Here is a 27,258-nt window from a genome sequence, read left to right as displayed (position 1 = left end):
AGAAATAGGCACAAAAAAAGGTATCCAGGTATGTCTAAGTATTTTATTTGTGGGGCAAAAAAAGATACCCAGGGAATCATTATTGAACAAAAAGACAAACCTAAGGGAAAAATTATTTTTCATAAATTTAAGTTTAGAAAAGTTTCTTTAATGATAAAATAATCAACTCCCTTCTCACAATGGAAAGTTCTACACGATCTTAAGGACCAAAATATCATGATCTGAAAAGCAATATGGAAAGTTATTTGCAGTACAAACTATCACATTTACTTAAAAAGCAGCTGAAGTTGCTTTTTTCCAGGTATATAGGTAACATTTCACACCATTCAATACTACCTTCCTTTTGTGAAACATTTTCTTCTGATGGCTTCCAGAATACCAGCCTCCTGATTTTTCTTCTAGGTCACTGGTGGGTCCTTCTCAGTCTTTTGCTGGTTCCTCTTCTCCTCTACTTCTCAATGCTGGCATACCTTAGGTCTCTGTCTTTTGCTACCTTCTCTTCTCTAGCTGTACTAGGTGATCTCATCCAAAGTCATGGTTATTCCCTAATGACTCCCAAATTAATTTTCTAGTCCCAAATTGTACTCTGAAGTCCAGACTTGGATATCCAATTGCCTACACAGCATTTCCAACCTAACATAGCCAAAACAGAATTTAATCTCAGAGTTCACCCAATTGACAGGTCAAAAATCTGAGTCATCCTTTACTCCTCTCCTTTTCCTCCTCATATCCAAGCTATCAGCAGACATTATCTTCTCTACTTACAAAACAGAGCCTGAATCCAACCTCTAACCCCTCCCACCTCAACATTTATCACACTTGTCCAAAACTGTTACCTAGGACACTATAATAACCTAACCAGTCTCTGCTTTCCTCTTTAATCTTCTTCAGTCTAACCTTGACATTGTAGCTCCATATTTCATAAAGGTAAATCAAATTATGTCACTCCTCTTCTCAATCTAATTGCTTACCATTTACATATCCATGCCAGGCTATAAGGACCTGGCTTTCTTCCTTATGTCACTTCTTACACCATTCTTCTCTCTTAATCACTATGCTGTAACCTTACTGGCCTCTTTGTTATTCCTCAAACATGCCAAGTAAGTTAACATTTTAGGGCCTTTTCACTTGTTTTTTACCTTTGTCCAGAATGCTCTTTCCCCAAATATTTATATGACTCATATGCTTACTTCACTGGGGCCTCTGCATATGTCATCTCTTCAAACAGGCTTTCCCAAACCATCTTATCTAAAGTTTCAACCTTCTCCACATTCTGTCCCAGTGGGATTCATCCCGGGATGCAAAGATGATTCAGTATACACAAATCAGTAAATGTGATATATCATGTTAACAGAATGAAGGACAAAAGCCATATGATAATCTCAAAAGATACAAAAAAAGCATTTGACAAAATTCAACACATTGTATCCCTATTCCCTGCCCTTTCTTTATAGCATTTGATATATGTTATTGTCTGTCTTCTCCATTGGAACGTAAACTCCATAAAAACAGGTACTTTGGGCTGGGTGCAATGGCTCACACCTCTAATCCCAACACTTTGGGAGGCCAAGGCGGGTTGATCACTTGAGATCAAGAGTTCAAGTCCAGCCTGGTCAACATGACGGAACCCTGTCTCTACTAAAAATACAAAAATTGGCTGGGCGTGGTGGTAGGTGCCTGTAATCCCAGCTACTCGTGAGGCTGAGGCAGGAGAATTGCTTGAACCAGGAAGTAGAGGTTGCAGTGAGCCGAGATCATGCCTCTGCACTCCAGCCTGGGCAACAGAGCGAGACTCCATCTCAAAAAACAAAAACAAAAACAAAAACCCGGGTACTTTGTATTGGTCACAACTGTATAACCAGCACACAGAAGAGTACCTGGCACAGAGAAAGGAGCTCAATAAATATTTATTGAATCAATTAATGAGTCAATGGACAAGTGGGATTTCTAGTCTGAACGCCATCCAATAATATAGTTTAGGGTTTGTTTTTTTAAATGGGGAAAAAAAAGAACCCCAAGTATGCATCCTTAAAGATAAAAATTAATTCAGCTTGATTCTTCTCAAATGATACGAATTTTACTAGAAGGGAGAGTTATTCAATAGCATTGAGGTAATTTTTTTTTTTTTTGAGACAGAGTCTCGCCGGAGTGCAGTGGCGCGATCTTGGCTCACTGCAACCTCCGCCTCCCGGGTTCAAGTGATTCTCCTGCCCCAGCCTCCTGAGTAGCTGGGACTACAGGCACGTGCCGGCATGCCCGGCCAATTTTTTGTATTTTTAGTAGAGACAGGGTTTTACCATATTGGCCAGCCTCATCTCGAACTCCTGACCTCATGATCCACCCACCTTGGCCTCCCAAAGTGCTGGGATTACAGGCGTGAGCCACCACGCCCAGCAGGCAAAATTTTATAGTACATTTTCAGCAAGATATTCTAGCTATTATTAACTTTTTTAAAACTTCAGAATTCCTTCTGAAAGTAAAATTTCAGTTATTTAGTCCTTACACTTAAAAACTGAAGCTACAGACACACACATACACGCACACATACATATATACATATACAATACACACAAACAAAATAGAGCAGTTCCATGAAATCAGACATATACGGGAATATCTTGATTACCCAACAAATCCTCTCCCCTTCCTTCCCTCATCAAATTGCTATGATTGAAGGCCCAGGAAGTTACCAACTACTTAGGGCTTTTAGAGTCATACATGTTGCATCCTGTTAACTTGGTGTTGGTGCTGTTGCTCACAGTAAGAAAAATGGCAATATCCCCAGAGACAGCAAAGTATTTTGCATGTTTATGTCTGTGAGTTAACTGTCACCACATATTGCCTGCTGTCTTCCATCAATGCAGCTCATAGTACCCAAAAATGTGAAAAAATCCTACCACAAAACAGATGTGTCTTTTTACATACAATTTGGTAGAACGCAGAGCCTGATGATGAAGGGGTCATTTTTCACTGGTAGGCTAAAAAAATCTAAATTTTGAAAAATCAGTTAGGCACACCAAGGCTCTCCTAAGCCATGAACAGAAGGCCAGTCTGAGTACTCCTTGACGATGGCAGTCTGTCAGTGAAATCAAAATGGGAACTCAAGATGAGCCACTTTGCTCTAGCAATGAGGATTGAGTTTAGTCCAGTATGTTCAGTTTATGTCAACATTCATTTAATATTGATTGTTGCAGTTTATGCCCTCTGCTCTGGGAATGGATGATGAACACTACTTCTTATAAAAAGTTTCAAGCCTTGTAACCCCTGTGAAAATAAATAGTCCAAATACCAGCTCCATTTCTTTCCCTGCAGGCACAGAAAAAGGAAAATTACTTATCGAATATTTTACTATGCTTTTTCTCTATTTCCTCCTCTTTCCCTAGGAAGAGTTTGCAGCATCCCGCATGCACATATCAAAATTAGTTCGGGGAGGAAATGAGCTCAGTCACTAAGTAACATTTAAACCAGAAAGTACCCAATTCCAAGGGCTAAACGTCCATTTTATTATGTTGGCAAAAAAATTTAAGTACTGTGCAATGGAAATGTGTCATCATTCTCACACTCTAGGAGATAACATAGGAGCAGATATTATTATATTACTGCCTATATTAAATGTGTAAATAGCAGTTTTTCATAATGAGATAATTATATATATATATATATTTTTTTTTTTTTTGAGATACGGTTTTGCTCTGTTTGTTGCCCAAGCTGGAATGCAGCAGTGATCACAGCTCGTTGTAGCCTCGACTTCCCAGCCTCAAGCAATCCTCCTGCCTCAGCCTCCCAAGTAGCTGGGACCACAGGCACGCGCCACTATGCCTGGCTAATTTTTTAAAATTTTAGTACAGGCATGGTCTTGCTATGTTGCCCAGGCTGGTCTCAAATTCCAGGCCTCCGGGTGCGGGGGCTCACATCTGTAATCGCAGCACTTTGGGAGGCCAAGGCGGGCAGATCACTTGAGGTCAGGAGTTTGAGACCAGCTGGCCAACAGGGAGAAACATCTTCTCTACTAAAAAATCAAAAATTAGCCAGGCGTGGTGGTACACACATGCAATCCCAGCTTCTCAGGAGGCTGAGGCAGGAGAATCACTTGAACCCGGGAGGCAGAGGTTGCAGTGAGCCGAGATTACACCACCGCACTCCAGCCTGGGGGACAGAGCAAGACTCCTTCTCAAAAAAAATAAAATAAAATAAAATCCAGGCCTCAAGAGATCCTCCTGCCTCAACCACTCCAAGTGCTGGGATTGCAGGCATGAGCCACAATGCCCAGCCTATGTATGGCTTTGTTACACCAGTAACAAATCATACTTTATTTCATTACAATCATACTTTATATACATGCAACTGTAACTATCAAAAGTTATATCCTAGATAAGACTAGAAAGAATAAGTGCCAATAAATTCACATTAAAGTCACTGGAATGAATTTGGAAGGCAAACACTTCATTTTGACTTTGTGGAGGCAGCAGGCTTAAGGTTTGGAAAAAAGGAAAGGTATAAATTCTCTTGATGAAATTAAGCTGTATGAAATCCCTCAACATGATGAAAGTAAATTTATTTACCCGAATAGAGCTCACATTTACTGTCCTTTCTTCTGGGCTTTCCTTAAAAACAAACAAACACAAAACAAAACAAAGCAAAACAAAAAAGAAGTGGGGAGATATGGTGATAGAAATACTTGGTTAGTACAAATCATCAGAAAATTAAGATGGCAATTCACTTGCTCATTTGCAAAGTTCTATTCCTACCATCACTCTTGGATTCCTTTCAAATATCCATCAGCTTTAAGAAATAACATTTTAAAAATTATTGCTAAGTGAAAACTCTTAAACTATGTAAAACAGGCCGGGTGCAGTGGCTCATGCCTGTAATCTCAACACTTTGGGAGGACAAGGCGGGCAGATCTCTTGAGACCAGGGGTTCAAGATCAGCCTGGTCAACATGAGACCTTGTCTCTATTTAAATAAATAAACTATGTATAACACAATGCCTTTTTAACAGAATTGTTATGATGATTAAAATAGTTGTTTCAGATGTAGGCAGGTTTTTATCATATATCATTTTTATAAACATAAGATAGTAAATATAAACAAAATGGTGAAAGTACTTCTAAAACTTCATATTCAGAGTAAACCCCTCTATTCAGAGTACAACTCCTCTGAGTTGTGGGATGTCTGTATTTTTTCACACATCATCCTCTGTGCCATAGAGTGTTGGTTATGTACCATTTCTTTTTTCTTTTCACTGACACATAATAATTGTACATATCTATGTGGTACAGTGCAATGTTTCAATATGTGTATACTTTGTTTAATGATCAAATCATGGTAATTAGCATATCTATCACTGTAAACATTATTTCTTTGCTGTGGGAACATTCAAAGTCCTCTCTTAGCTATTGGAAATATACAATGCATTTCTTAAAGGAACTAAAAGCTAGGCTGGGCATGGTGGCTCACATCTGTAATCCCAGCACTTTGGGAGGCTGAGGCAGGTGGATTATAAGGTCAAAAGTTCGAGACCAGCCTGGCCAATGTGGTGAAGCCCCATCTCTACTAAAAAAAAAAAAAATACAAAAATTAGCCAGGCATGGTGGTGTGCACCTGTAATCCCAGCTACTTGGGAGGCTGAGGCAGGAGAAATGCTTGAACCTGGGAGGCAGAGGTTGCAGTGAGCCGAGATAGTGCCACTGAACTCCAGCCCGGGCAACAGAGCAAGATTCCATCAAAAAAAAAAAAAAAAAAAAAAAAGAACTAAAAGCTAAGGGTGCTGGGGTCTCAATTATGTAAAGCTAACTACTTTTGGCTCCTGCTTCAGGAAAGTCCATTAACAAGTATGAATCACTGCTTCTGCCCTCCCTCCCTCCAAATCATTGGGTTTTTGAGGATTACAACAATGCTCCAATATTGTCTCCAGATTTTTTCCCCAAGCTGCTGACATCCATCCTGCAAAGTCTGATTCTGGCAGTCTGCCTGTGCACACTCCAATAGCAAATGACAAATATGCCATGATTCCTACCTGACTGACAATGATCACAACGATGTATCTGATCTCTTAGAAGCAGGAAAGTGAACAAAAAGTTTTTGAAATTGATGAATATACTACTCACTGATGAATTCCATATTCTATTTATTTCTCTAGCTTGAACATCTCTTCTGAACACCAAGCCCCAACTGACTACTTACATTTTTTTCTTGGATATCTAACAAGCATCTCAAATTTAAGCAGGTCAAACAGAACTTGATTCTCAAATTGTCCTCCTCACAAAACAAAATAACCTCTCCTGTTCTCTCATCAGTATTCCTCTTAATAATAAATGGAACCACCATCAACCCAACTGCTCAAGTCAAAAAACCAAAGAGTCAGCCAGGTGCGGTGGCTCATGCCTGTAATCCCAACATTTTGGGAGGCCGAGGCGGGTGGATCACCTGAGGTCAGGAGTTCGAGACCAGCCTGGTCAACATGGTGAAACCCCGTCTCTACTAAAAATACAAAAAAATTAGCTGGGCACGGTGGCAGATGCATGTAATTCCAGCTACTTGGGAGGCTGAGGCAGGAGAATCACTTGAACTCGGGAGGCGGAGGTTTCAGAGAGCCAAGATCATGCCATGGCACTTCAGCCTGGGCAACAAGAGCAAAACTCCATCTCACAAAGAAAAAAAAGGCCAGGCGCGGTGGCTCACACCTGTAATCCCAGCACTTTGGGAGGCTGAGGTGGGCTGATCACGAGGTCAGGAGATCAAGACCGTCCTGGCTAACACGGTGAAACCCCCTCTCTACTAAAAAATACAAAAAATTAGCCAGGCGTGGTGGCGGGTGCCTGTAGTCCCAGCTACTCGGGAGGCTGAGGCAGGAGAATGGCGTGAACCTGGGAGGCAGAGCTTGCAGTGAGCCGAGATCGCACCACTGCACTCCAGTCTGGGCGACAGAGCGAGACTCTGTCTCAAAAAAAAGGGTCATTTTCTCATTCCCACTTCCAATCAAACTATCATCAAGTCCCATCTGTTCTACCACTGCAATATACCTCAAAGCAGTCCATTTCTGTCAATTTCCATTACTACCCCTTTCATACAAATCACTGTCAATATCTCTTGTCTAGACTTCAGCAGTAGCCACCTAATTGGTGTTCCTGTTTCCACTCGAGCCTCTTCTTATAACCCCATACTCCATAAAGAAGCCAAAGTGATCTCTATTGGCCAGGCATGGTGGCTCATGCCTATAATCCCAGCACTTTGGGAGGCCGAGGCAGGTGGATCGCTTGAGGTCAGGAGTTCAAGACCAGCCTGACCAACATGGCGAAACCCCGTCCCTACTAAAAATACAAATATTAGATGGGCTTGGTGGCGCAAGCCTGTAATCCCAGCTATTTGAGAGGTGAAGGCATGAGAATCACTTGAACCTGGAAGGCAGAGGTTGCAGTGAGCTGAGATCATGCCACTGCACTCCAGCCTGGGTGCCAGAGCGAGACACTGTCTCAAAAAAAAAAAAAAGTGATCTCTATCACATCAACTCAGACCACTTTACAACCCTACTTAAAAATCATTCCAGCCAGGCGCGGTAGCTCATGCCTGTAATCCCAGCACTTTGGGAGGTTGAGGCAGGTGGATCACCTGTGGTCAGGAGTTCAAGACCAGCCTGGTCAACATGGTGAAACTCCGTCTCTACTAAAAATACAAAAATTAGCCAGGCGTGGTGGTACGTGCCTGTAATCCCAGATATTCGGGAGGCTGAAGCAGGAGAATCGCTTGAACCCAGGAGGCGGAGGTTGTGGTGAGCGGAGATTGCGCCATTGCACTCCAGCCTGGGCAACAAGAGCAAAACTCTGTCTCAAAAAAAAAAAAAAAAAAAAAAAAAAAAAAAAAAAGCCATACTGCCCAAAGCAATTTACAGATTCAATGCTACTCTTGTTAAACTAACAATAACGTATCCATCAACAGATGAATGGATAAAGAAAATGTGGTAGATATACACAATGGGATATTATTCAACCATACAAAATAATGAAATTCTGTCATTTGTGGCTAGATGGATGGAAGTGGAGTACATTATTGTAAATGAAATAAGCCAAGCACAGAAAGACAAACATTGCATGTTCTCCTGCATATGTGCGAGCTAAAAAAGTGGTTCTCATGGAGGTAGACAGTAGAATGATGGTCATTGGAGGCTGGGAGAAGCGGGTGGGGGACAGGTATGAAGAGAGGTTGGTTAATGGGTCCAAAATACAGTCAGATAGAAGGAATAAGTTCTAGTGTTTAATATCACAGTAGTGTGACTATAAGTAATAATTTATTGTATATTTCAAAGTGGCTAGAAGAGATTGGGGATGTTCTTAACATGAAAAAATGGTAAGTGTTTGAGTTGATAGATATCCCATTTACTCTAACTTGATCATTATATATTGTATGCTGTATCAAAATATCATACGAATACCCCATATTAAAAAAAATGAAACAACCAAAAAAAAGTCCTTTTTTTTTTTTTTTGAGACAAGGTCTCACTCTGTCACCCAGGCTAGAGTTCAATGGAGCAATCACAGCTCACAGCAACCTTGACTTCCTAGGCTCATGTAATCCTCCCACCTCAACTTCCCAGGTAACTGAGAGCACAGGTGCATGCCACCAAACCCAGCTAAGTTTTTAAAATTTTATGTAAAGACAGGATCACACTATATTGCCAAGGCTGGTCTCAAACTCCTGGGCTCACGCAATCCTCCCACCTTGGCCTCCCAAAGTGCTGGGATTACAGGCATGCATCACAGTGCCCAGCCCCAGTGTCCTCTCTTGCTTGTTACTGATCTAGGGTCAATTTACCCCACCTCTTTGAGTTAAGCTTCTTCTCCTGTAAAACAGGGATAGTGATAACTAGTTTAGAGGCCTAACACATATATGTATATTATAGTCCAAGTCTGGTGAGTCATAAGTCTTCAATAATTGTTAATTCCTGGCCATAATAAAAAAAGTTAAAAAATAGATGTTGGCATGGATGCGGTGAAAAGGGAACCCTTCTACACTGCTGATGGGAATGTAAAATAGTACAACCACTATGGAAAACAGTGTGGAGATTCCTTAAAGAACTAAAAGTAGAACCACCATTTGATTCAGCAATCCCACTACTGGATATCTACCCAGAGGAAAAGAAGTCATTATACAAAAAAAGGCACTTGTGCATGCATGTTTATAGCAGCAGAATTCGCAACTGCAAAAATATGGAACTAACCCAAACACCCATCAATCAACGAGTGGGTAAATAAACTGTGGCATATATATATACGATGAAATACTACTCAGCCATAAAAATGAATGAATTAATGGCATTTGCAGCAATCTAGGTGGGACTGGAGACTATTATTCTAAGTGAAGTAACTCAGGAATGAAAAAAAAAACATCGTATGTTCTCACTCATAAGTGGGAGCTAAGCTGTGAGGATGCAAGGGCATAAGAATGACACAATGGACTCTGGGGACTCGGGGAAAGGGTGGGAAGGGGGTGAGGGATAAAAGACTACAAATTGGGTACAGTGTATACTGCTCGGGTGATGGGTGCACCAAAATCTCACAAATCACCACTAAAGAACTTACTCATGTAACCAAATAGCACCTGTTCCCCAAAAACCTATGGAAATAAAACATTGAAAATAATAAATAAATAAACAAATAAATAAATAATTGTTAATTATTTTTCCCTTTTAGCAATAAATCAATCTTCCTGAGGCTATTCCTTTCACCTTCCAGATGGGAATAATGGTGCCTAACCTTACAACCTCACAGGACTGCTTTGATAATCAAAGAGTCAATGTATATTGTGGTACTTAAAAAAAGAGGATAAGGCGGGAGCAGTGGCTCACACCTGTAATCCCAGAACTTAGGGAGGCCAGAGGATCACCTGAGGTCAGGAGTTCAAGACCAGCCTAACCAACATGGTGAAACCCATCTCTACTAAAAACACAAAAATTAGCTGGGTGTGGTGGCGGGTGCCTGTAATCCCAGCTACTCAGGAGGCTGAAACAGGAGAATTACTTGAACCCAGGAGGCAGAGGTTGCAGTGAGCCAAGATCATGCCATTGCACTCCAGCCTGGGTGACGAGAGTGAAACTCTGTCTCAAAAAAAAAAAGAAAAAAAAAAGAGGATAAGTTATTAAACAAAGGCAAGGCAAAACATTAGCATCATCATAATAATTATTATCATTGCAAATATTTATGACTGCACTTGACTCACTTGTCTTCATGAAGTTCAACATTACATCATAAAAGTCTTACATGACAATCTAGCCTGAGCTATTTTCCAAACTAAACTGGTCACTTATATGCTTTAACATTTTTTCTTCAATAGTCAAATCTGTTTGTTTCCAAGAATCTATAAGACTTGTAAAAAGAGTTTTTGGTTGCCTTTCCTGAATTTAGTAAGCCTGTGTGCTATAGAGGGTTACAAAACAAAAAAAGTACCCAGTAATGTGTAAAAGGGAATTTTTATCCATCACCAAACAGGATTTATTCTAAGAATGCAAGGTTGGTTAAACATATGAACCTCAATTAATGGAATATACCATATCAGCAGAATAGAGGACAAAAACCACAAAACCATGTTTATAGATGCAGAAAAATGGTTTCACAACATCTAACACCCATTCATAATAGAAAACATTCGGCCAGGTGTGGTGGCTCACATCTGTAATCCCAGCACTTTGGGAGGCCGAGGTGGGCGGATCACCTGAGGTCAGGAGTTTGAGACCAGCCTGGCCAACATGGTAAAACCCCATCTCTACTAAAAATACAAAAATTAGCTGGGCGTGGTGGCGGGTACCTATAATCCCAGCTACTTGGGAGGCTGAGGCAAGAGAATTGCTTGAAACCGGGAGGTGGAGGTTGCAGTGAGCCAAGACTGCACTACTGCACTCCAGCCTGGGCAAGAAGAGCGAGATTCCATCAAAAAACACCACTCAACAAACTGGAAATAGAAGGGCAGTTCCCCAACCTGACAAACGACAAAGTGAAATGTTTCTCCCTACGATTAAGTGGCCATTCTTGCCATTTTTTTTGACATAGTACCTGAGGTTCTAGGCAGTACAATTAGCAAGACAAAGAAAAGGCATTCAAATTTAAAAGGAAAAAACAAAACTTCTCTATTTGCAGAAGACATAATCTTGTATATGGAAAATCCTAAGGAATATACCAAAAAGCTATAAAAACTAATAAATGCGTTCAACATTATGAGATATAAGATCAATATACGGGTGCAGATCAATTGCATTTCTATATAATAGCAATAAGCAATCCAAAACTGAAATTAAGAAAAATATTCCATTTATGATAACATCAAAAAACACAGTACTTAGGAATAAATTTAGCCAAAGAAGTATAAAATTTATAATCTGAAAACTGCAAAACATTGTTGAAAAAACTGAAGACCTACATAAATGGAATGACATATGATGTTCATGCATTGGAAGACTTAATATTATTAAGATGGCAATACTACCCAAATTTCTACAGATTACAAGCCATTATCTATCAGAATCGCAGCTGGATCCGTTTTTTGTTTTGTTTTGTTTTGTTTTGTTTTTTTAGACAGAGTTTTGCTCTTTCGCCCAGGCTGGAGTGAAGTGGCACGACCTCAGCTCACCGCAACCTCCGCCCCCCGGGTTCAAGCGATTCTCCTGCCTCAGCCTCTCGAGTAGCTGGTAGCTGGGATTACAGGTGCGTGCCACCACGCCTGGCTAACTTTTGTATTTTTAGTAGAGAAATGCCCAACATTTCACCATGTTGGCCAGACTGGTCCTGAACTCTTGACCTTAGGTGATCCACCCATCTCAGCCTCTCAAAGTGCTAGGATTACAGGTGTGAGCCACCATGCCCGGCCTGGATTCTTTATAGAAATTAATAAGCTGGTCCTAAAATTCATATGGAATTTCAAAGAACCAACAATAGCCAAAACAATCTTGAAAAAGAAGAACAAGTTGGGGAACTCACATTTTCTGATTTCAAAGCTTACTACAAAGCTATACGGATCAAGACAGCATTTACTGGCATGAGGATAGACATATAGATCCATAAAATAGAATTAAGAGTCCATACATCTATGGTCCATTGATTTTAGACAAGGGTGCCAAGACATTTTAATGGGAAAGAGTAGCCTTTTCAACAAATGGTGTGGGTACATTTGTGTACTCACACACACAAAAATGAAGTTGTATACTTAAATCACAACATATACAAGAGATAAAATTGATTTTAAAAACCCAAATATAAGAGTTAAAACTATAAAATTCTCAGACAAAACAGAGGAGTAAATCTTTGTAACCTTGGGTTAGGCAGTGATTTCTTAAGCTCTGACAACAAAAGCATAAGCAATAGGAAAAAAAAGTGAAATTTCATTTCATCAAAATTAAAAACCTTTGTAAATAAAAAGACATTAACAAAAAAGTGAAGACAACCCACAAAATTGGAGAAAACTTTTGCAAATTACATATTTGATAAAGGATTTGTATCTAGAATATAAAAAGAACCATTATAACTTGATAATAAAATCACAAATAAACTCATTAAAAAATGAGCAAAGGGCCAGGCATGGTGGCTCACACCTGTAACCCCAGCACTCTGGGAGGCCAACCTGGATGGACCATTTGAGCCCAGGAGCTCCAGACCAGCCTGGGCAATATGGTGAAACCCTGTCTACAAAAAACGGTCAGGAGTGGTGGCGTGCGCTTGTAGTCCCAGCTACTCAGGAGGCTGAAGTGGGAGAATCAATTGAGCTCTGGAGTTCAAGGCTTCAGTAAGCTGTGATTGTGCCACTGGCCACTGCCCTCCATCCTGAGCTACAGAACGACCGTCTCAAAAAAAAAAAAAAGAACAAGAAATATAAAAACTTTTTTAAAAATTTAAAATGAGCAGAGTCTGATAGACATTTCTCCAAAGAAAATATATAAATGTTCAATAAGCACATGAAAAGATGCTAAACATCAATAGCTATCATGCAAATGCAAATCAATACCACAATGAAATACCATTTCACACTTCCAGGATGGCTAGAACCAAAAAAACAGATAAAAAGTGTTAGGAAAGAGGTGGAGAAAATGGAACCCTCACATACTGCTGATGGGAATGTGAAATGGTGCTGCTACTTTGGAAAACAGTCTGGAAGTTCTTCCAGTGGTTAAACATAGAGTTACCATATGATCTAGTATTCCCACTCTTAAGTATATATACCAAAGGTATATATACCCAAGAGAAATGAAAACATATGTCCACACAAAACCTTTTACAAGAATACTTATTCATAATCACCAAAAAGTGAAAATAACAAAAATGTCCATCAATTGATAAATGAATAAAATGTGTCATATCTATATACAGGAATATTATTTATCAGTAAAAACAAATAAAGTACTGATACATGCCATAAGATAGCTGAATGTTGAAAACATATGCTAAGTGAAAGAAGCCAGTCCGGGCACTGTGGCTCATGCCTGTAATCCCAGCACTATGGGAGGCCAAGCAGATTACCTGAGGTCAGGAGTTAGAGACCAACCAGCCTGGCCAACATGGTGAAACCCTGTCTCTACTAAAAATACAAAAAATTAGCAGGGCATGGTGACACATGCCTCAGAAGGCTGAGGCAGGAGAATCGCTTGAACCCAGGAGGCAGAGGTTGCAGTAAGCCGGGATGGCACCACTGCACTCCAGCCCAGGCGACAGAGCAAGACTGTCTCAAAAAAAGAAAAAGAAAGAAGCCAGTCACAGAAGACCACATATTGTGTGATTTCATTGATTTGAAACTTCTAGAGGCCGGGCCGGGTGGGTCACGCCTGTAATCCCAGCACTTTGGGAGGATGAGGCTGGTGGATCACGAGGTCAGGAGTTCGAGACCAGCCTGACCAACATGGTGAAACCCCGTCTCTACTAAAAATACAAAAAAATTAGCCAGGCATGGTGGCACGTGCCTGTAATCCCAGCTATCGGGGGCTGAGGCAGGAGAATAGCTTGAACCCGGGAGGCGGAGGTTGCAGTGAGCCAAGATCGCGCCATTGCACTCCAGCCTAGACAACAGAGCGAGACTCCATCTCAAAAAAAAGAAACTTCTAGAATAGGCAAATACATAGATATATAAAGTAGATTAGTGTTTGCTTAAGACTGGGAGGTGGGAGGCCCTGGGGAATGATCGCTAAGGGGTGTGATGTTTCTTTTGGGAATGATGAAAATGTTCTAAAATTGATGATGGTGATGGATGCACAGCTCTACGAATAAACTAAAAGCCATTGAACTGTATATTTGTTTTCTGTTGTTCTTGTTTTTTTTGTTTTTGTTTTTTTTTTTGAGATGGAGTCTTGCTCTGTCACCTGGGCTGGAGTACAGTGGTGCCATCTCGGCTCACTGCAACCTCTGCCTGCTGGGTTCAAGCGATTCTCATGCCTCAGCCTCCTGAGTAGCTGGGACTACAGGCACGTGCCACCACGCCCGGCTAATTTTTTTGTGCTTTTAGTAGAGACGGGGTTTCCCCATGTTGGCCAGGCTGGTCTCAAACTCCTGACCTCAAGTGATCTGCCCGCCTTGGCCTCCCAAAGTGCTGCGATTACAGGCGTGAGCCACCCTGTGCCTGGCTTCATCATACTATTCTACCTTTGTTATGTTTGACATTTTCCATAACAAAAGGTAGATTTTTTTTTAAAGTAACAAGGTGCTAATGCTACGGTAATGAGTTACAAGGCCAAAATATAGAAGATGATAACCCAAAGAAGTAAGTCTAATACTCAAAATCACTTTTGGCCTGAGGGAATTTGCCAATCCAGAGGAATTTGCTACCAAAGTGAACTGTACTTCCACGGTCTCAAAGAACTAAGGTAATTAAATTCAGAGCACAGGGTTTTCCAAAATTGGGAACTCTTATAAATCATGCCCCACTTTAAACTTGGAAACCCAATGGGCTATACCTTCAAGATAAGACATAACCAGAAGTAAATTAGTCCTCTCACAAGCTTGCAGTCTAACCTCCTATAGTTCAGGGAATCTCAGACACAGAACTTGGATTAGGGTAGTACCAGACAAAGAACACCACTGGGTACCAGTGAGAAGCAAAGAAAAGTCCTCTGTGCAGAAATATATCATTTCAGTGTTCAAATTATTTCTATAAAATAATATTCCAAGTATCCAGCACATCGTCAAAGATAACCAGGCACACAAAGAAACTAAGCAGTATGAGGAAGAAGCACACACACACACACACACACACACACACAAAAAAGCAGGCAACAGAAACAGACATTCAAAAACTTCAGACATTGGAATTATCAAATACAGATTATAAAACAATGCTTACTAAGTTTAAAGAAAGGAAAACACTGGATGGAAAAAACAAAAAGCAATAGAAATGGTTATCTCAAGGCAGAAGATGGTAAAAGATGGAAGAGGAAAGGACAGAAGTGAGATTTTCATAGTATAGAATTATGTAAATTTTTACATATTTCAAAATAAAATTAAATAAAAAAAAAAGTAGCCAGGCACAGTGGTGCACACCTTTAATCCCAGCACTTTGGGAGACTGAGGCAGGCATCTCGCTTGAACTCAGGAGTTTGAGACCAGCCTGGACAACATGGCGAAACTCCATCCCTACAAATACAAAAAAACTAGCCAGGAGCGTTGGCGCATGCCTGTAGTCCCAGCTACTTGGGAGGCAGAGATGGGAGGATCACTTGAGCCCCCGAGGTCAAGGCTGTAGTGAGCCGAGATTGCGATACTGCACTCCATCCTGGGGGACAGAGAGTGAGAATGACAACTTGTCTTAAAAAAAAAAAATAATAAGGCAATCTGTAAAACATGAAAACAAACAGAAACAACAAATGTACCTAACTGCATGTAAAATACAGTATGTGCACCTTACATTTGTAGAAGGATTTAGTGCAGGGGGAAAAACACCTGCAAACATTTAAAATTTCATCTAGTAGCCTCATATTAGTAGTAACATTAATATTATTAATTTGACACAGGTTATTGTATATTGTATGATAAATCAAGTTATTATGAAGGTAAGAAAAGAGAAAAAGACAAGAAATATCAGAAAATCACTATAATGTTTCTGAAATTCTTCTACGTAGTTAAAAAATATAATTCTTATTCAAATATTCTAATCAATCAATATGGTTTCAGAGGCTTATGTATTATTTTCCTCAGCATCTAGTCCTTGACTACATTTCAGAACCTCATCTCCTATCATGTTATAGTCTAGCCCAGTGGCTCTCAACTCTTGTTGTATATCAGAACTATTTAAAAGGTGGGTCCTGAATGTCACCCTAGAGTTATTAAATCGGAGTCTCAGCATGGGAGCAGCCAAGGATGTACACTTTGAAAAAGCACCACTGGCCGGGCGCAGTGGCTCATGCCTATAATCTCAGCACTTTGGGAGGCCGAGGCAGGCAGATCACCTGAGGTCAGGAGTTCAAGACCACCCTGGCCAACATGGCAAAACCCTGTCTCTACTAAAAATATAAAAATTAGCCAGGCGTGGTGGTGGTGGGCACTTGTAATCCCAGCTATTCGGGAGGCTGAGGCAGGAGAATTGCTTGATCTTGGGAGGCAGAGGTTGCAGTGAGCCAAGATCGCACCACTGCACTCTAGCCTGGGCGACAGAGCGAGACTCTATCTCAAAAAAAAAAAAAAAAGAAGAAGAAGCACCACTGACAATTCTGCTGCTCAGCCAGTGTAGAATCACTGCTCTAGCCCTACAATTCTACCTCATGTTCCTCAAACATGACAGGCTCTAACACAGCGTTCAGCCAACCACGGCCCAAAGCCCAAACTCTAGCTCAACACCTGGTTTTGTAAATAAATTTTTTACTGGAATACAACTATAGCCATCTGTTTATGCTTTGTCTACAGCTGCTTTCATGCTACAATGATAAAGTTGAGTACTCTTGACACAGACCACGTGGCCTGTAAAATCTAAAATATTTACAATCTGGCCCTCTACAAGAAAAGTCTGCTGACTTCTGTTCTATCTTTGCTCTGCATCTTTGTACTTTTCCTCAAACTCTGCTCCTATCTTGACAAGCTCATGTTCGTGCTTCAAAATTCCAATCAGCATCATTTCTGCAAATCCTGAACTTAGCGCCCCTTTATATTTTTTCATCATCCTCTATACTTTCCCCTATTACATCACTTATTATTGTTTTTTCTAAGATGTCTGTTTAATGACTGCCTCCCTGACTAGATGTTAAGCTCTCTGAGGACAACACTCAGAGTGTCTTATTCACTGTAATGCCTGGTTCATTGTATACATATATTAAAATTTATTCAATGAATATCTCCCCAACCCTGCACACTTTTTTTTCATTTTGTTAGATTTCTCAATGTTCCCGTCTGTTAAGGGAATCCTGAGTCCAAATTCTTTCAGGGTATTTGTAATTCCACCCTGTTGTCTCATCCATGCATTTCAGATACCACCATTTGAGTTCTTCTCCATGTCACACACACATAATGTTGAAAGTGACAGGGCTGAGAATGAAGTCCTGAAAGGACACACACAAACATAAACCCTCCTCCACCTGCCTGCATATTGATATCAATCCATTAAATCAGCAGTCTTTGACTAAGACTCTAATTGTACTATTAACTAACCTACATTTTCTATCTTGTCTAGAAGGATTTTATGAGAGCTTCCACATCTATGAAGCGTTTCCTTACATGGCACCACCTCTACCCAGGCAGGACTGGACTAATCACTCCCCCATCTTTCTTACAACTGAACCTTTTCTCATTTTGCCACACTGTATTATAGTAATTTGTTTACAAGTCTGTCTCTGTTACAAGCTCAAGCTCTCTTAGAGGACAGAAACTTACTTAAATTAACTGGAATCCCTGAGCCTAGCACAATGCCCAAAATTTAGTTGTTACTTAAAAAAAATTACTAAACACACGTCTTACAATTCAGACACATTAAATTTATGGCACTTCCTATTTCTGCCACCACAGTATTAAGATACAAAATCTAAAAATTCGTTAAATACCCTTACCTGTAGCAAAAAGGAAACAGCGTAACTCAAGAAAGAAGGATGATGGACTACATTTAAACTGTTTTTATATTCAGCCACTCCAGTTTTTTCTAGGATTTCAGGGTCAACATATATTCCTTTCCCAAAGGGTTTGGACGTCCACAGGCAACCAACCATTGATGTCAAATAGTGATTAAATTCTTGATAAGTCTTGCTGCTGAAATTGAACTCTGATTTTGTCTAATGGAAAGAAATAAAAAATTGTCACTATCACCTATTCTCCCTTTCCTTCTTACTCCCATCAGGTCATATATATCTAGACTTAATTTTTAAACAACAGTGATTTAACACAGAGCTTTCTCATTCATACCTTTTGTACCAACTCATTTTTCTTTGCGGCAGTCAAATTTTTACGATATCTAACAGAAAAAACAAACAGAATGAAACATTTAACATGCCTTTGAATATAATGCCTTTGAAATGGTAAAATTTAAAAAAAACATACATTTTAAATGTAAATATATGCAAATGTGCATATACACAAATATCCAGTTGTCTAGTTAAGGATTTTATCCTTTTGTGGTACATTCTCCTCAAGTGAAAATAGAGGCTCAATAAGTTTTACACTTAAGATGTGTACTTGACTAAATAAAAAATAAGCAATGAAAAATGCTTTCAATGTTTCACTATTAAAAATGTAATAGAGTTCTCACTCATAAATGGGAGTTGAACAATGAGAACACATGGACACAGGGAGGAGAACATCACACACTGGGGCCTGTCGGGGGTCGGGGGGCAAGGGGAGGAAGAGCATTGAGACAAATACCTAATGCATGCAGGTCTTAAAACCTAGATGATGAGTTGATAGGTGCAGCAAACCACCATGGCACATGTATACCTATGTAACAAACCTGCACGTTCTGCACATGTATCCCAGAACTTAAAGTAAAATAATAAAAAAAAAATTAACAGAGGCTCAAAAGCAGTCAGTCACTGATATAGAACATGTTTTCCTAATGTAAAAAAAAGGTGCAGCAGAAAGGATAAACAGGAAATTCTTGTCTGAGAACTATTAACAACTAATTAGTTTTTAAACATTTTAACCTTGACATAGTCCTACAAGTTATGCCAAGAAGGTCTACACTAAGCTGAGCATGGTGGCTCACGCCTGTAATCCCAGCACTTTGGGAGGCCGAGGTGGGTGGATTACCTGAGGTCAGGAGTTCGAGACCAGCCTGGCCAACATGGTGAAACCCCATCTCTACTAAAAATACAAAAAATTAGCCAGGCGTGGTGGCGGGCGCCTGTAATCCCAGCTACTCGGGAGGCTGAGGGGGGAGAATTGCTTGAACCCGGGAGGCAGAGGTTGCAGTGAGCCGAGATCATGTCACTGCACTCCAGGGTGATAAGAGCAAAACTCCATCTCAAAAAAAAAGTCTACGCTTATGGACTGAAGAAAGTAATTTCAGTCCACAAGTGAAAGAATTAGAGGAGACCAGAAATAATACTTACAGTTTCATATAATTGGCAATAGCTCCCCTTATCGCCCAGAAAATGTTATTTTTACCAGAGAAGCTACAAACACTTCAAGCAATTATCACCAAATGACTAATTTTTCCTGAAGACACAGCAATTAGAATGAACAATGCTGAGTGCAACAGTACCATTGCACAACAAGTCCTTAACTATGAATTTTTTTTTATTCTGTAGCCACAGCAGTGGAGGATTTAAAAAACACAGCTACCATGGCCCCATATTGGAAGGTCATGTCCAAAAGCAAGCCACATTTCCTATTTCCAGAGGCCCTGGCAGAAGACGAGTAGGAATATTTATTGTATTATAGCTGAAAGAGGAAGAGAGAATTATAATACACTGTTTCATAAAATGGTAAAAAGGCTTTGTACCTGTGCATAATAAAACACAGCTGGTTCAGGATGCTGGTATCCAGGCTGAGGAGTGCAGAATAGAAGATCCCAGGAGGAAACAATACCACTAATGGAAGGTTATAATTTATATATATGTCACACACCTTGGAGGAAGAATGATAACATCAGTATACAGAGTATTCCCCAGAACTCCTCAACTAAGTTCACCCAAAGAATCATCAGTATAAGATAAGCAATAACATAACATTAGCTTTGGACATGCCTGACTCCTAAATAAACAAGTAACTACAAGCTGGCTTAAAATATACTTCACCAAACATCAACCACACTATAGAGGATTATTTCCAGAAGGCCATTACTCAAATCTTTCATTTTTTGGGGGGAAAGGTCTTAAAGTTAGGGGGACAGGGTAGATTAAGGAAGTATTTCTTTATCCTTAAGTCCCATAATATTTACTTACCATGTGAGTTAGCTGTCAACGTAGAAAACAAAGGAGCATGCTTCTAAGCAAATGCATAACACAAGACAACTAGGTATTAGTAAAGAGAGGAAGCTGGGAAAAGTGAGACTATAATGGATACTTCATGGATAATATTAAATTGGTGCAAAAGTAACTGCAGTTTTTGCTATTGTTTTCAATGGCAAAAACTGCAATTACTTTTGCACCAACCTATAGTTCTGTCCAGGTCATATACTATAAAACAATAAAAGCGTACTAGGTAGCAAGAGAAGTAAGGCAGTTGAAAGGTAGAAATGGAGATCTGAAGAAACAACAAGATATTTTTGGTTTCTGCCAGGAGTTGGGAATGGGATGAACAAAAAATAATGCTAACAATAGACTTCTCTCTAGGGCCAGTATTAACACAGGTCAATGTAGTGGTACCTGGCCCTAAATAAAAGCAATTGTTTTTCCACTTTGTTTATGAAAGTCAGTTATTCTGGTGAGAAAATAATCATGAACTTCAAAATGTGAGGTTATTTTAATGATGCTAATAAGATCATAGCCCACCTTAATGGTTGTGCATGAAATTTAAATAATAAGCCAATAAAATGGATAGCCTTCACATAAATCCAAATGGGGAAAATGTAATGTGTACTACCTTCTCATAGAAATCCAAAATAAAGTGCAGCAAGAAAGTACTGTTGCTCTCCAAGCGCATTGCAGTAGTGGATAGCCACCCTACATAGTGGATCAGTTTAGACACAGAGTTCATGGATCCACCCAAAGTTGTCTCTCTGCAATAAGAAACCATAACATTCAGATACAGAGTAGCAATAGTGTTCACAATTTCCAAGCTAAAGCTGAATAATATAAAGCAAAATGTTGGTGAGGATTTTAAAAACTATCAGTGCTCCAACGTATAATTCACTTTTTAAAAAATCACAGTGATTAATCATAAAACTACACTTAGCCCTCCAGGGAACCATTAAGACGAATTCATAGAACATTCTAAGCAATCAGACTCTACTAGTAAATACCAGAGAAATAAAGTATTAAGCTCCAAGCAGATATGAAAATTCTCAAGTGAGATATATAAAAACCATTAAAAAATAGGTATTCCATTAAAAGTTAAGTGGAGAAAAAAAGTTCACATAAAAGTGACATGAAAAATTCAGGGCCGGGCAGAGTGGCTCACACCTGTAATTCCAGCACTTAGGGAGGCGAAGGTGTGGGGCTCTCTTGAATCCAGGAGTTTAAGACCATCCTGGGCAACATGGCAAAAGCCCGTCTTTACAAAAAATACAAAAATTAAGTGCGGTGGTGGCACATGCCTATAGTTCCAGCTACTCAAGACGCTGAGGTGGGAGGATCACTTGAGCCTGTGAGGCAAAGGTTGCAGTGAGCGAGAGTGCACCACCTCACTCTAGCCTGAGTGACAGAGCAAGACTGTTTCAAAAAAAAAAAAAAAAATTCAGGCCAGGTGCAGTGGCTCACACCTGTAATCCCAGCACTTTGGGAGGCCAAGGCAGTCGGATCACTTGAGGTCAGGAGTTCGAGACCAGCCTGGCCAACATGGTGAAACCCTGTCTCTACTAAAAATACAAAAATTAGCCAGGTGTGATGGTGGGTGCCTATAATCCCAGCTGCTTGGGAAGCTGGGGCAGGAGAATTGCTTCAGGAGGTGGAGGTTGCAGTGAGCCAAGATCATGCCATTGCACTCCAGCCTGAGCAACAGAGCAAGACCCTGTCTCAAAAAAAAAAAAAAAAAAGAAAAAGAAAATATTCAGGATAAAATGTGAAAATGGACAAAATGATACAGTAAACTAGAAAAAATGAGAACTAATTTATCCCAACCAAATCAAAAGCGATTTAAAGGAATAAACATTAAAATGACTTCAGGAATCATTTCCTATACTGTTAGTAACACTGCAACACAGATTGAAGGAAACCTACAGTACACAAATCAAAACTCAGTTTTGCCTGAATTCCTGAGCTAAAATGCTGTTAAACATATTTTCACTTGAATTTGGCTGGGGGCAGTGGCTCACGCCTGTAATCCCAGCACTTTGGGAGGCTGAGGCAGGCGGATCACCTGAGGTCGAGAGTTTAAGACCAGCCTGGCCAACATGGTGAAACCCCATCTCTACTAAAAATACAAAAATTAGCCAGGTGTGGTGGTGCACGCCTGTAATCCGTTACTTGGGAGGCTGAGGCAGGAGAATCCCTTGAACCCAGGAGGTGGAGGTTGCAATGAGCCAAGATCGTGCTATCGCACTTCAGCCTGGCCTGGGCGACAGAGTGAGACTCCATCTCAAAATATATATATGTATATATTTTTTTTCACTTGAATTCAATTCAACCCTAAAAGGGAATTAGCAAAATTTTTGGCATCTTTTATTCTTCTAGCAAAAAACAGATCTGGCTATTTTATATTCTCCCTGGATCAATGAATGGAGTCTCTTACAGCACCTATGGGTATTAGTTCAATCCATCCATCTACTCACCCCTGTCCTTCAATCCAATGTTAAATGGATTAGGAAAAGACTTACAAATTTGAATTCATAGCTTTGTCCTCCTATCTAGGTAGTCAACAATGGTTACGCATAAGGAAAAGAACATGTATAATCTTAGAGTTTCAGAGATGATGATGACTCTACTACTGCCCACCACCATGATACTTCAGTGCCAAGGCAATCAAGGAAGGATCAGGAGACCATTCAAATAGGCAAGCATCTACACATAGCCAGCTGGCTATTTGCAAAACTATATGCTTTTTTTTTTTTTTTTTTGAGATGGAGTCTCACTCTGTTGCCCAGGCTGGAGTGCAGTGGCGCAATCTCAGCTCACTGCAATCTCCTCCCAGGTTCAAGCAATTCTCGTGCCTCAGCCTCCTGAGTAGCTGGGATTACAGGCGTGCACCACCACACCCAGCTAACTTTTGTATTTTTACTAGAGACAAGGTTTCACCATGTTGGCCAGGCTGGTCTGGAATTCCTGACCTCAAGTGATCCGCTGGCCTCAGCCTCTCAAAGTGCTGGGATTACAGGCATAACTGTATCTTAACTATGATTTTTGGTAGCACTTGGCAACTGTGTCTGAAATAATTTGAAACAAAGACGATTGCTCAGAACAGCCTCTTTTGAAGTGTTTCTCCACAAGACACTATCGGCATTTTGGATGAAACAATTCACTGTTCAGGACTGCCTCCTACTTCCCACCCACTGAAGCACATTGAGCATCCCCATCTCCCACATACTAAATGATGGTTGCAACCTCTTCCCAGTCACTGTGACAACCAGAAATGGCCCCCTTCGAGAACCACTGTTGAGAAGTTTTCTACCCTTCTCTTTTTATGATAAATAACTACAATTTACTCCCTTTTTGACAGTGATATGGCATATGGTCACATGATAAAAATAGGGCATTATACCTATACTTACTTAATAAAAAGAATTATTTAAAACTTGAGCTATACTATATAATGCCAAATATTGATATGGCAAGCAAAATTATCCACATGTATCACCATTTATATAAGAATTTTAGGAAACAGAATTCCTTTTTAAATTGTCTGCCTTAACTTATGACACTAATAAAAGGAATCCGAAGATTTTTGAAAAGATAATACAGAAATTGTAAGGCAGCTATTTCAGGGGTATCAGAGACTTACACTGCAAGTTGGCCAAATATTATAGATGCAAACCTACTATTTTGTTAAATCTCCTGCTGATCCAGGGAATAGAGAACGAACAAATATGGGTCCAGGCTCAGCAGCCCACAGAAGGGAATGCAGGTTAGGGAGAACCACAAGTAAAAGAGAGGAATTTCAGACTGGATGTGGTGGCTCACGCCTGTGATCCCAATATTTTGGAAGGCCAAGGCAGGAGGATAGCTTGAGCCTAGAAGTTGAAGACCAACCTGGACAACACAGTGAGACCTTGTCTCTACAACAAATTAAAAAATTAGCCAAGCGTGGTGGTGCACGCTTGTGGTCAGAGCTACTCAGGGGCTGAGGTGGGAGGATTGCTTGAGCCTGGGAGGTCGAGGCTGCAGTGAGCAAAGACTGCGTCACTGTACTCCTGGGAGACAGAGCAAGACCCTGTCTCAATAAAAAAGGGGGGGGGGGCAGGTGGAGGTAATTTCAAACGTACTATTCTTAATGTAATTTAGGTAGAAGAGATTAAATGTTTAAGTGGAATTTCTTTATAATAGTGGTTCTTGGCCAGGCGCAGTGGCTCACACCTGTAATCCCAGCACTTTGGAAAGCTGAGGCGGGCAGATCACAAGGTCAAGAGATCGAGACCATCCTGGCCAGCATGGTGGAACCCCATCTCTACTAAATAAACCCCATCTCTACTTAGCTGGATATGGTGGCACATGCCTGTAATCCCAGCTGCTTGGGAGGCTGAGGCAGAAGAATCATTTGAAGCTGGGAGGTGGAGGTTGAGGTGAGCCAATATTGTGCCACTGCACTCCAGCCTGGGTGACAGAGTAAGACTGTCTCAAAAAATATATATATATGTAGGAGAAGGCAAAGATTTTAGGTAGAAAGAGTCAAAACAACCTGATTATGCAGTTCCTTGAAATTTAGTCTTTTACTTTTACTTTGAAGGTAAAGCACACATTTAACAATTTAGGGCTCTTATTTTAAACTCCAAAGTTAAGATAAATTAACACATATAACCAAAATACAGCACAGAAACATAAAAACAAAGTTGTATGCAAAATTACGTTAGAGATTTTTCTAGCCATCATGAAAATTGGCTTTAAATATAAGAATATAATTTATAAAATGAGTTAAACTGAATGGAAGTCAAAGTTGCAAATTCTAATCTCATCTCTCTAGTGTTTTGTTATATTAACTCTTGAAAGAAGTCATTTAGCAGATAAGGGTTGCTTTCTGATTTACACAATAGGAACTTAGAGAATTAGCCTTCCTTTCAGGATTGTGGGGGAAGAAGAGTGAAAAGTCACAAAAAAGTCTTCCAAAAAAGTACTACTAAGCATTTACATGAAAAAAATTGTTTCACGCCACACTATTAAACATATGCAAACATTTGTATACAGATCGTCTCTTGTGGAAGACCGTTAGATAACTCACAGAGGACTGTTTGTAACAGGTTTCATGTGAATGTCCATAGAAAGCCACAACAGCCAATTCTGCAATAGCTCTTTCAGACTCTGAAGAACACTACACTGAGGGGGACAAAATGAAAAAAGATTTCATGAAATCATTCAGACATAACAGTGTTCAGAACTAACAGAGGCTTAGAGATGAAAAGGACCATGGAGATGACCACATCCAATTTTGAACCCAACAGCTGCTTCTACACCATGATTAGTCTCCAGAAGACAGACGAATGCCAAGTACAAGTTTATTTTGCCATTTTCTCTACAAGAAACATACCTCAACAGGACTGCCTAACTTATCAGCCTAGAACAGACCTTTCTCTAAATTACATCAATTTATAACAACTATTACATCATCAAATAAAAACAGCATCTTTATCATCCCCCCTCAGAGAACTTTTGAAGTTGCTACAGATATGAATTTCTCTCCCTTTTTACCTTGTGGTCTACAATTACAATTTGCCACCTTTTTGATGGTCATAAAAATTTATCTTATCTTCTGTGACTTTGAAAAAAAAAGCAATTCTAGTCTTTCTTTTCTCAGGCCTTGCCTTGATTTCCCAAGCCTCAATCACATACAAAAACATACAATGATGGGCTGGGTGCGGTGGCTCACGCCTGTAATCCCAGCACTTTGGGAGGCCGAGGCGGGCGGATCAGAAGGTCAGCAGATCGAGACCATCCTGGCTAACGCGGTGAAACCCCGTCTCTACTAAAAATACAAAAAAAATTAGCCAGGTGTGGTGGCGGGCGCCTGTAGTCCCAGCTACTTGGGAGGCTGAGGCAGGAGAATGACGTGAACCCAGGAGAAGGAGCTTGCAGTGAGCCAAGATCGTGCCACTGCACTCCAGCCTGGGTGACAGAGTGAGACTCTTTCTCAAAAAAAAAAAAAAAAAAAAAAACCATACAATAATGACATAAATTCGTCCAGGGCATTTATGATGATAAACCGTAATATCTATAAATTTGAAAGCAATCCATACCATCCCAAAATCTAATACAGCAAACCTTTCTTAAAAATTCTTACTACATAATGGTCTACTAATTATTTGAGTGTTTCCAGTAATAGAGTGCTCACTGCTACTTCAGAGAACAGTTCAATTAATATACTTTTTGACAACTCACATTCAGGTTAGAAGTATGTTCTAGTTGAAAGCAACTCTGGAATCATCTAAGACAATAGTCTACTTTGGTGTCAACCAAGGAATTTTATCATTTGAAGATATTCAACATTACAATGTTATATTATCTTTTTTTAATATTTTATTTTTAATTTTTGTGGGTACACGGTAGGTATATACACTGTTATATTTAGAAAACAAAAATCTTGGCCAGGCGTGGTGGTTCATGCCTGTAATCCCAGCACTTTGGGAGGCCGAGAAGGGCAGATTACCTGAGGTCAGGAGTTCGAGATCAGCCTGGCCAGCATGGTGAAACCCCATCTCTACTAAAAATACAACAATTAGCCAGGCGTGGTGGCACGTGCCTGTAATCCCAGCTACTCGGGAGGCTGAAAGGCAGGAGAATTGCTTGAGCCCAGGAGGCGGAGTTTGCAGTGAGCCAAGATCATGCCACTGCACTACAGCCTGGCCGACAGAGCGAGACACTGTCTCAAAAAAAAAAAAAAAAAAGGTCGGGCGTGGTGGCTCACGTCTGTAATCCCAGCACTTTGGGAGGCCGAGGCGGGTGGATCACCTGAGGTCAGGAGTTCGAGACAAGCCTGGCCAACATGGTGAAACCCCGCCTCTACTAAAACTAAAAAAAAAAAAAAAAAAGTAGAAAACAAAAATCTTGGCCGTGCACAGTGGCTCACACCTGTAATCC

General features: G+C 40.2%; 1 protein-coding gene across 18 annotated transcripts in view; it reads right to left on the bottom strand.

Annotated features, from left to right (window-relative positions):
• CENPI (centromere protein I) overlaps window positions 1–27,258 on the bottom strand; it is an 84,422-nt gene that overhangs the window by 15,739 nt on the left and 41,425 nt on the right. For 6 of the 18 annotated variants that reach the window (XM_054677024.2, XM_063804538.1, XM_063804536.1 and 3 more), the window contains 5 exons: window positions 25,406–25,500; window positions 20,963–21,098; window positions 19,881–20,005; window positions 18,347–18,395; window positions 17,998–18,216 (listed from right to left, as the gene is read on the bottom strand). In XM_054677024.2, the coding sequence (XP_054532999.1) occupies window positions 17,998–18,216; window positions 18,347–18,395; window positions 19,881–20,005; window positions 20,963–21,098; window positions 25,406–25,500 (624 nt within the window). Of the gene's footprint in view, window positions 1–29; window positions 3,307–4,562; window positions 4,605–17,997; window positions 18,217–18,346; window positions 18,396–19,880; window positions 20,006–20,962; window positions 21,099–25,405; window positions 25,501–27,258 lie in introns of those variants that run through there. The other 12 variants (XM_054677021.2, XM_054677018.2, XM_054677020.2 and 9 more) reach the window with 4 other exon arrangements.

This window comes from Pan troglodytes, chromosome X (genome assembly GCF_028858775.2).
Source record: "Pan troglodytes isolate AG18354 chromosome X, NHGRI_mPanTro3-v2.0_pri, whole genome shotgun sequence".
Lineage (NCBI taxonomy): Eukaryota > Metazoa > Chordata > Mammalia > Primates > Hominidae > Pan > Pan troglodytes.
The sequence above is the reverse complement of the archived record's forward strand: the minus strand, read 5'-3'. Positions and strand labels throughout refer to the sequence as shown.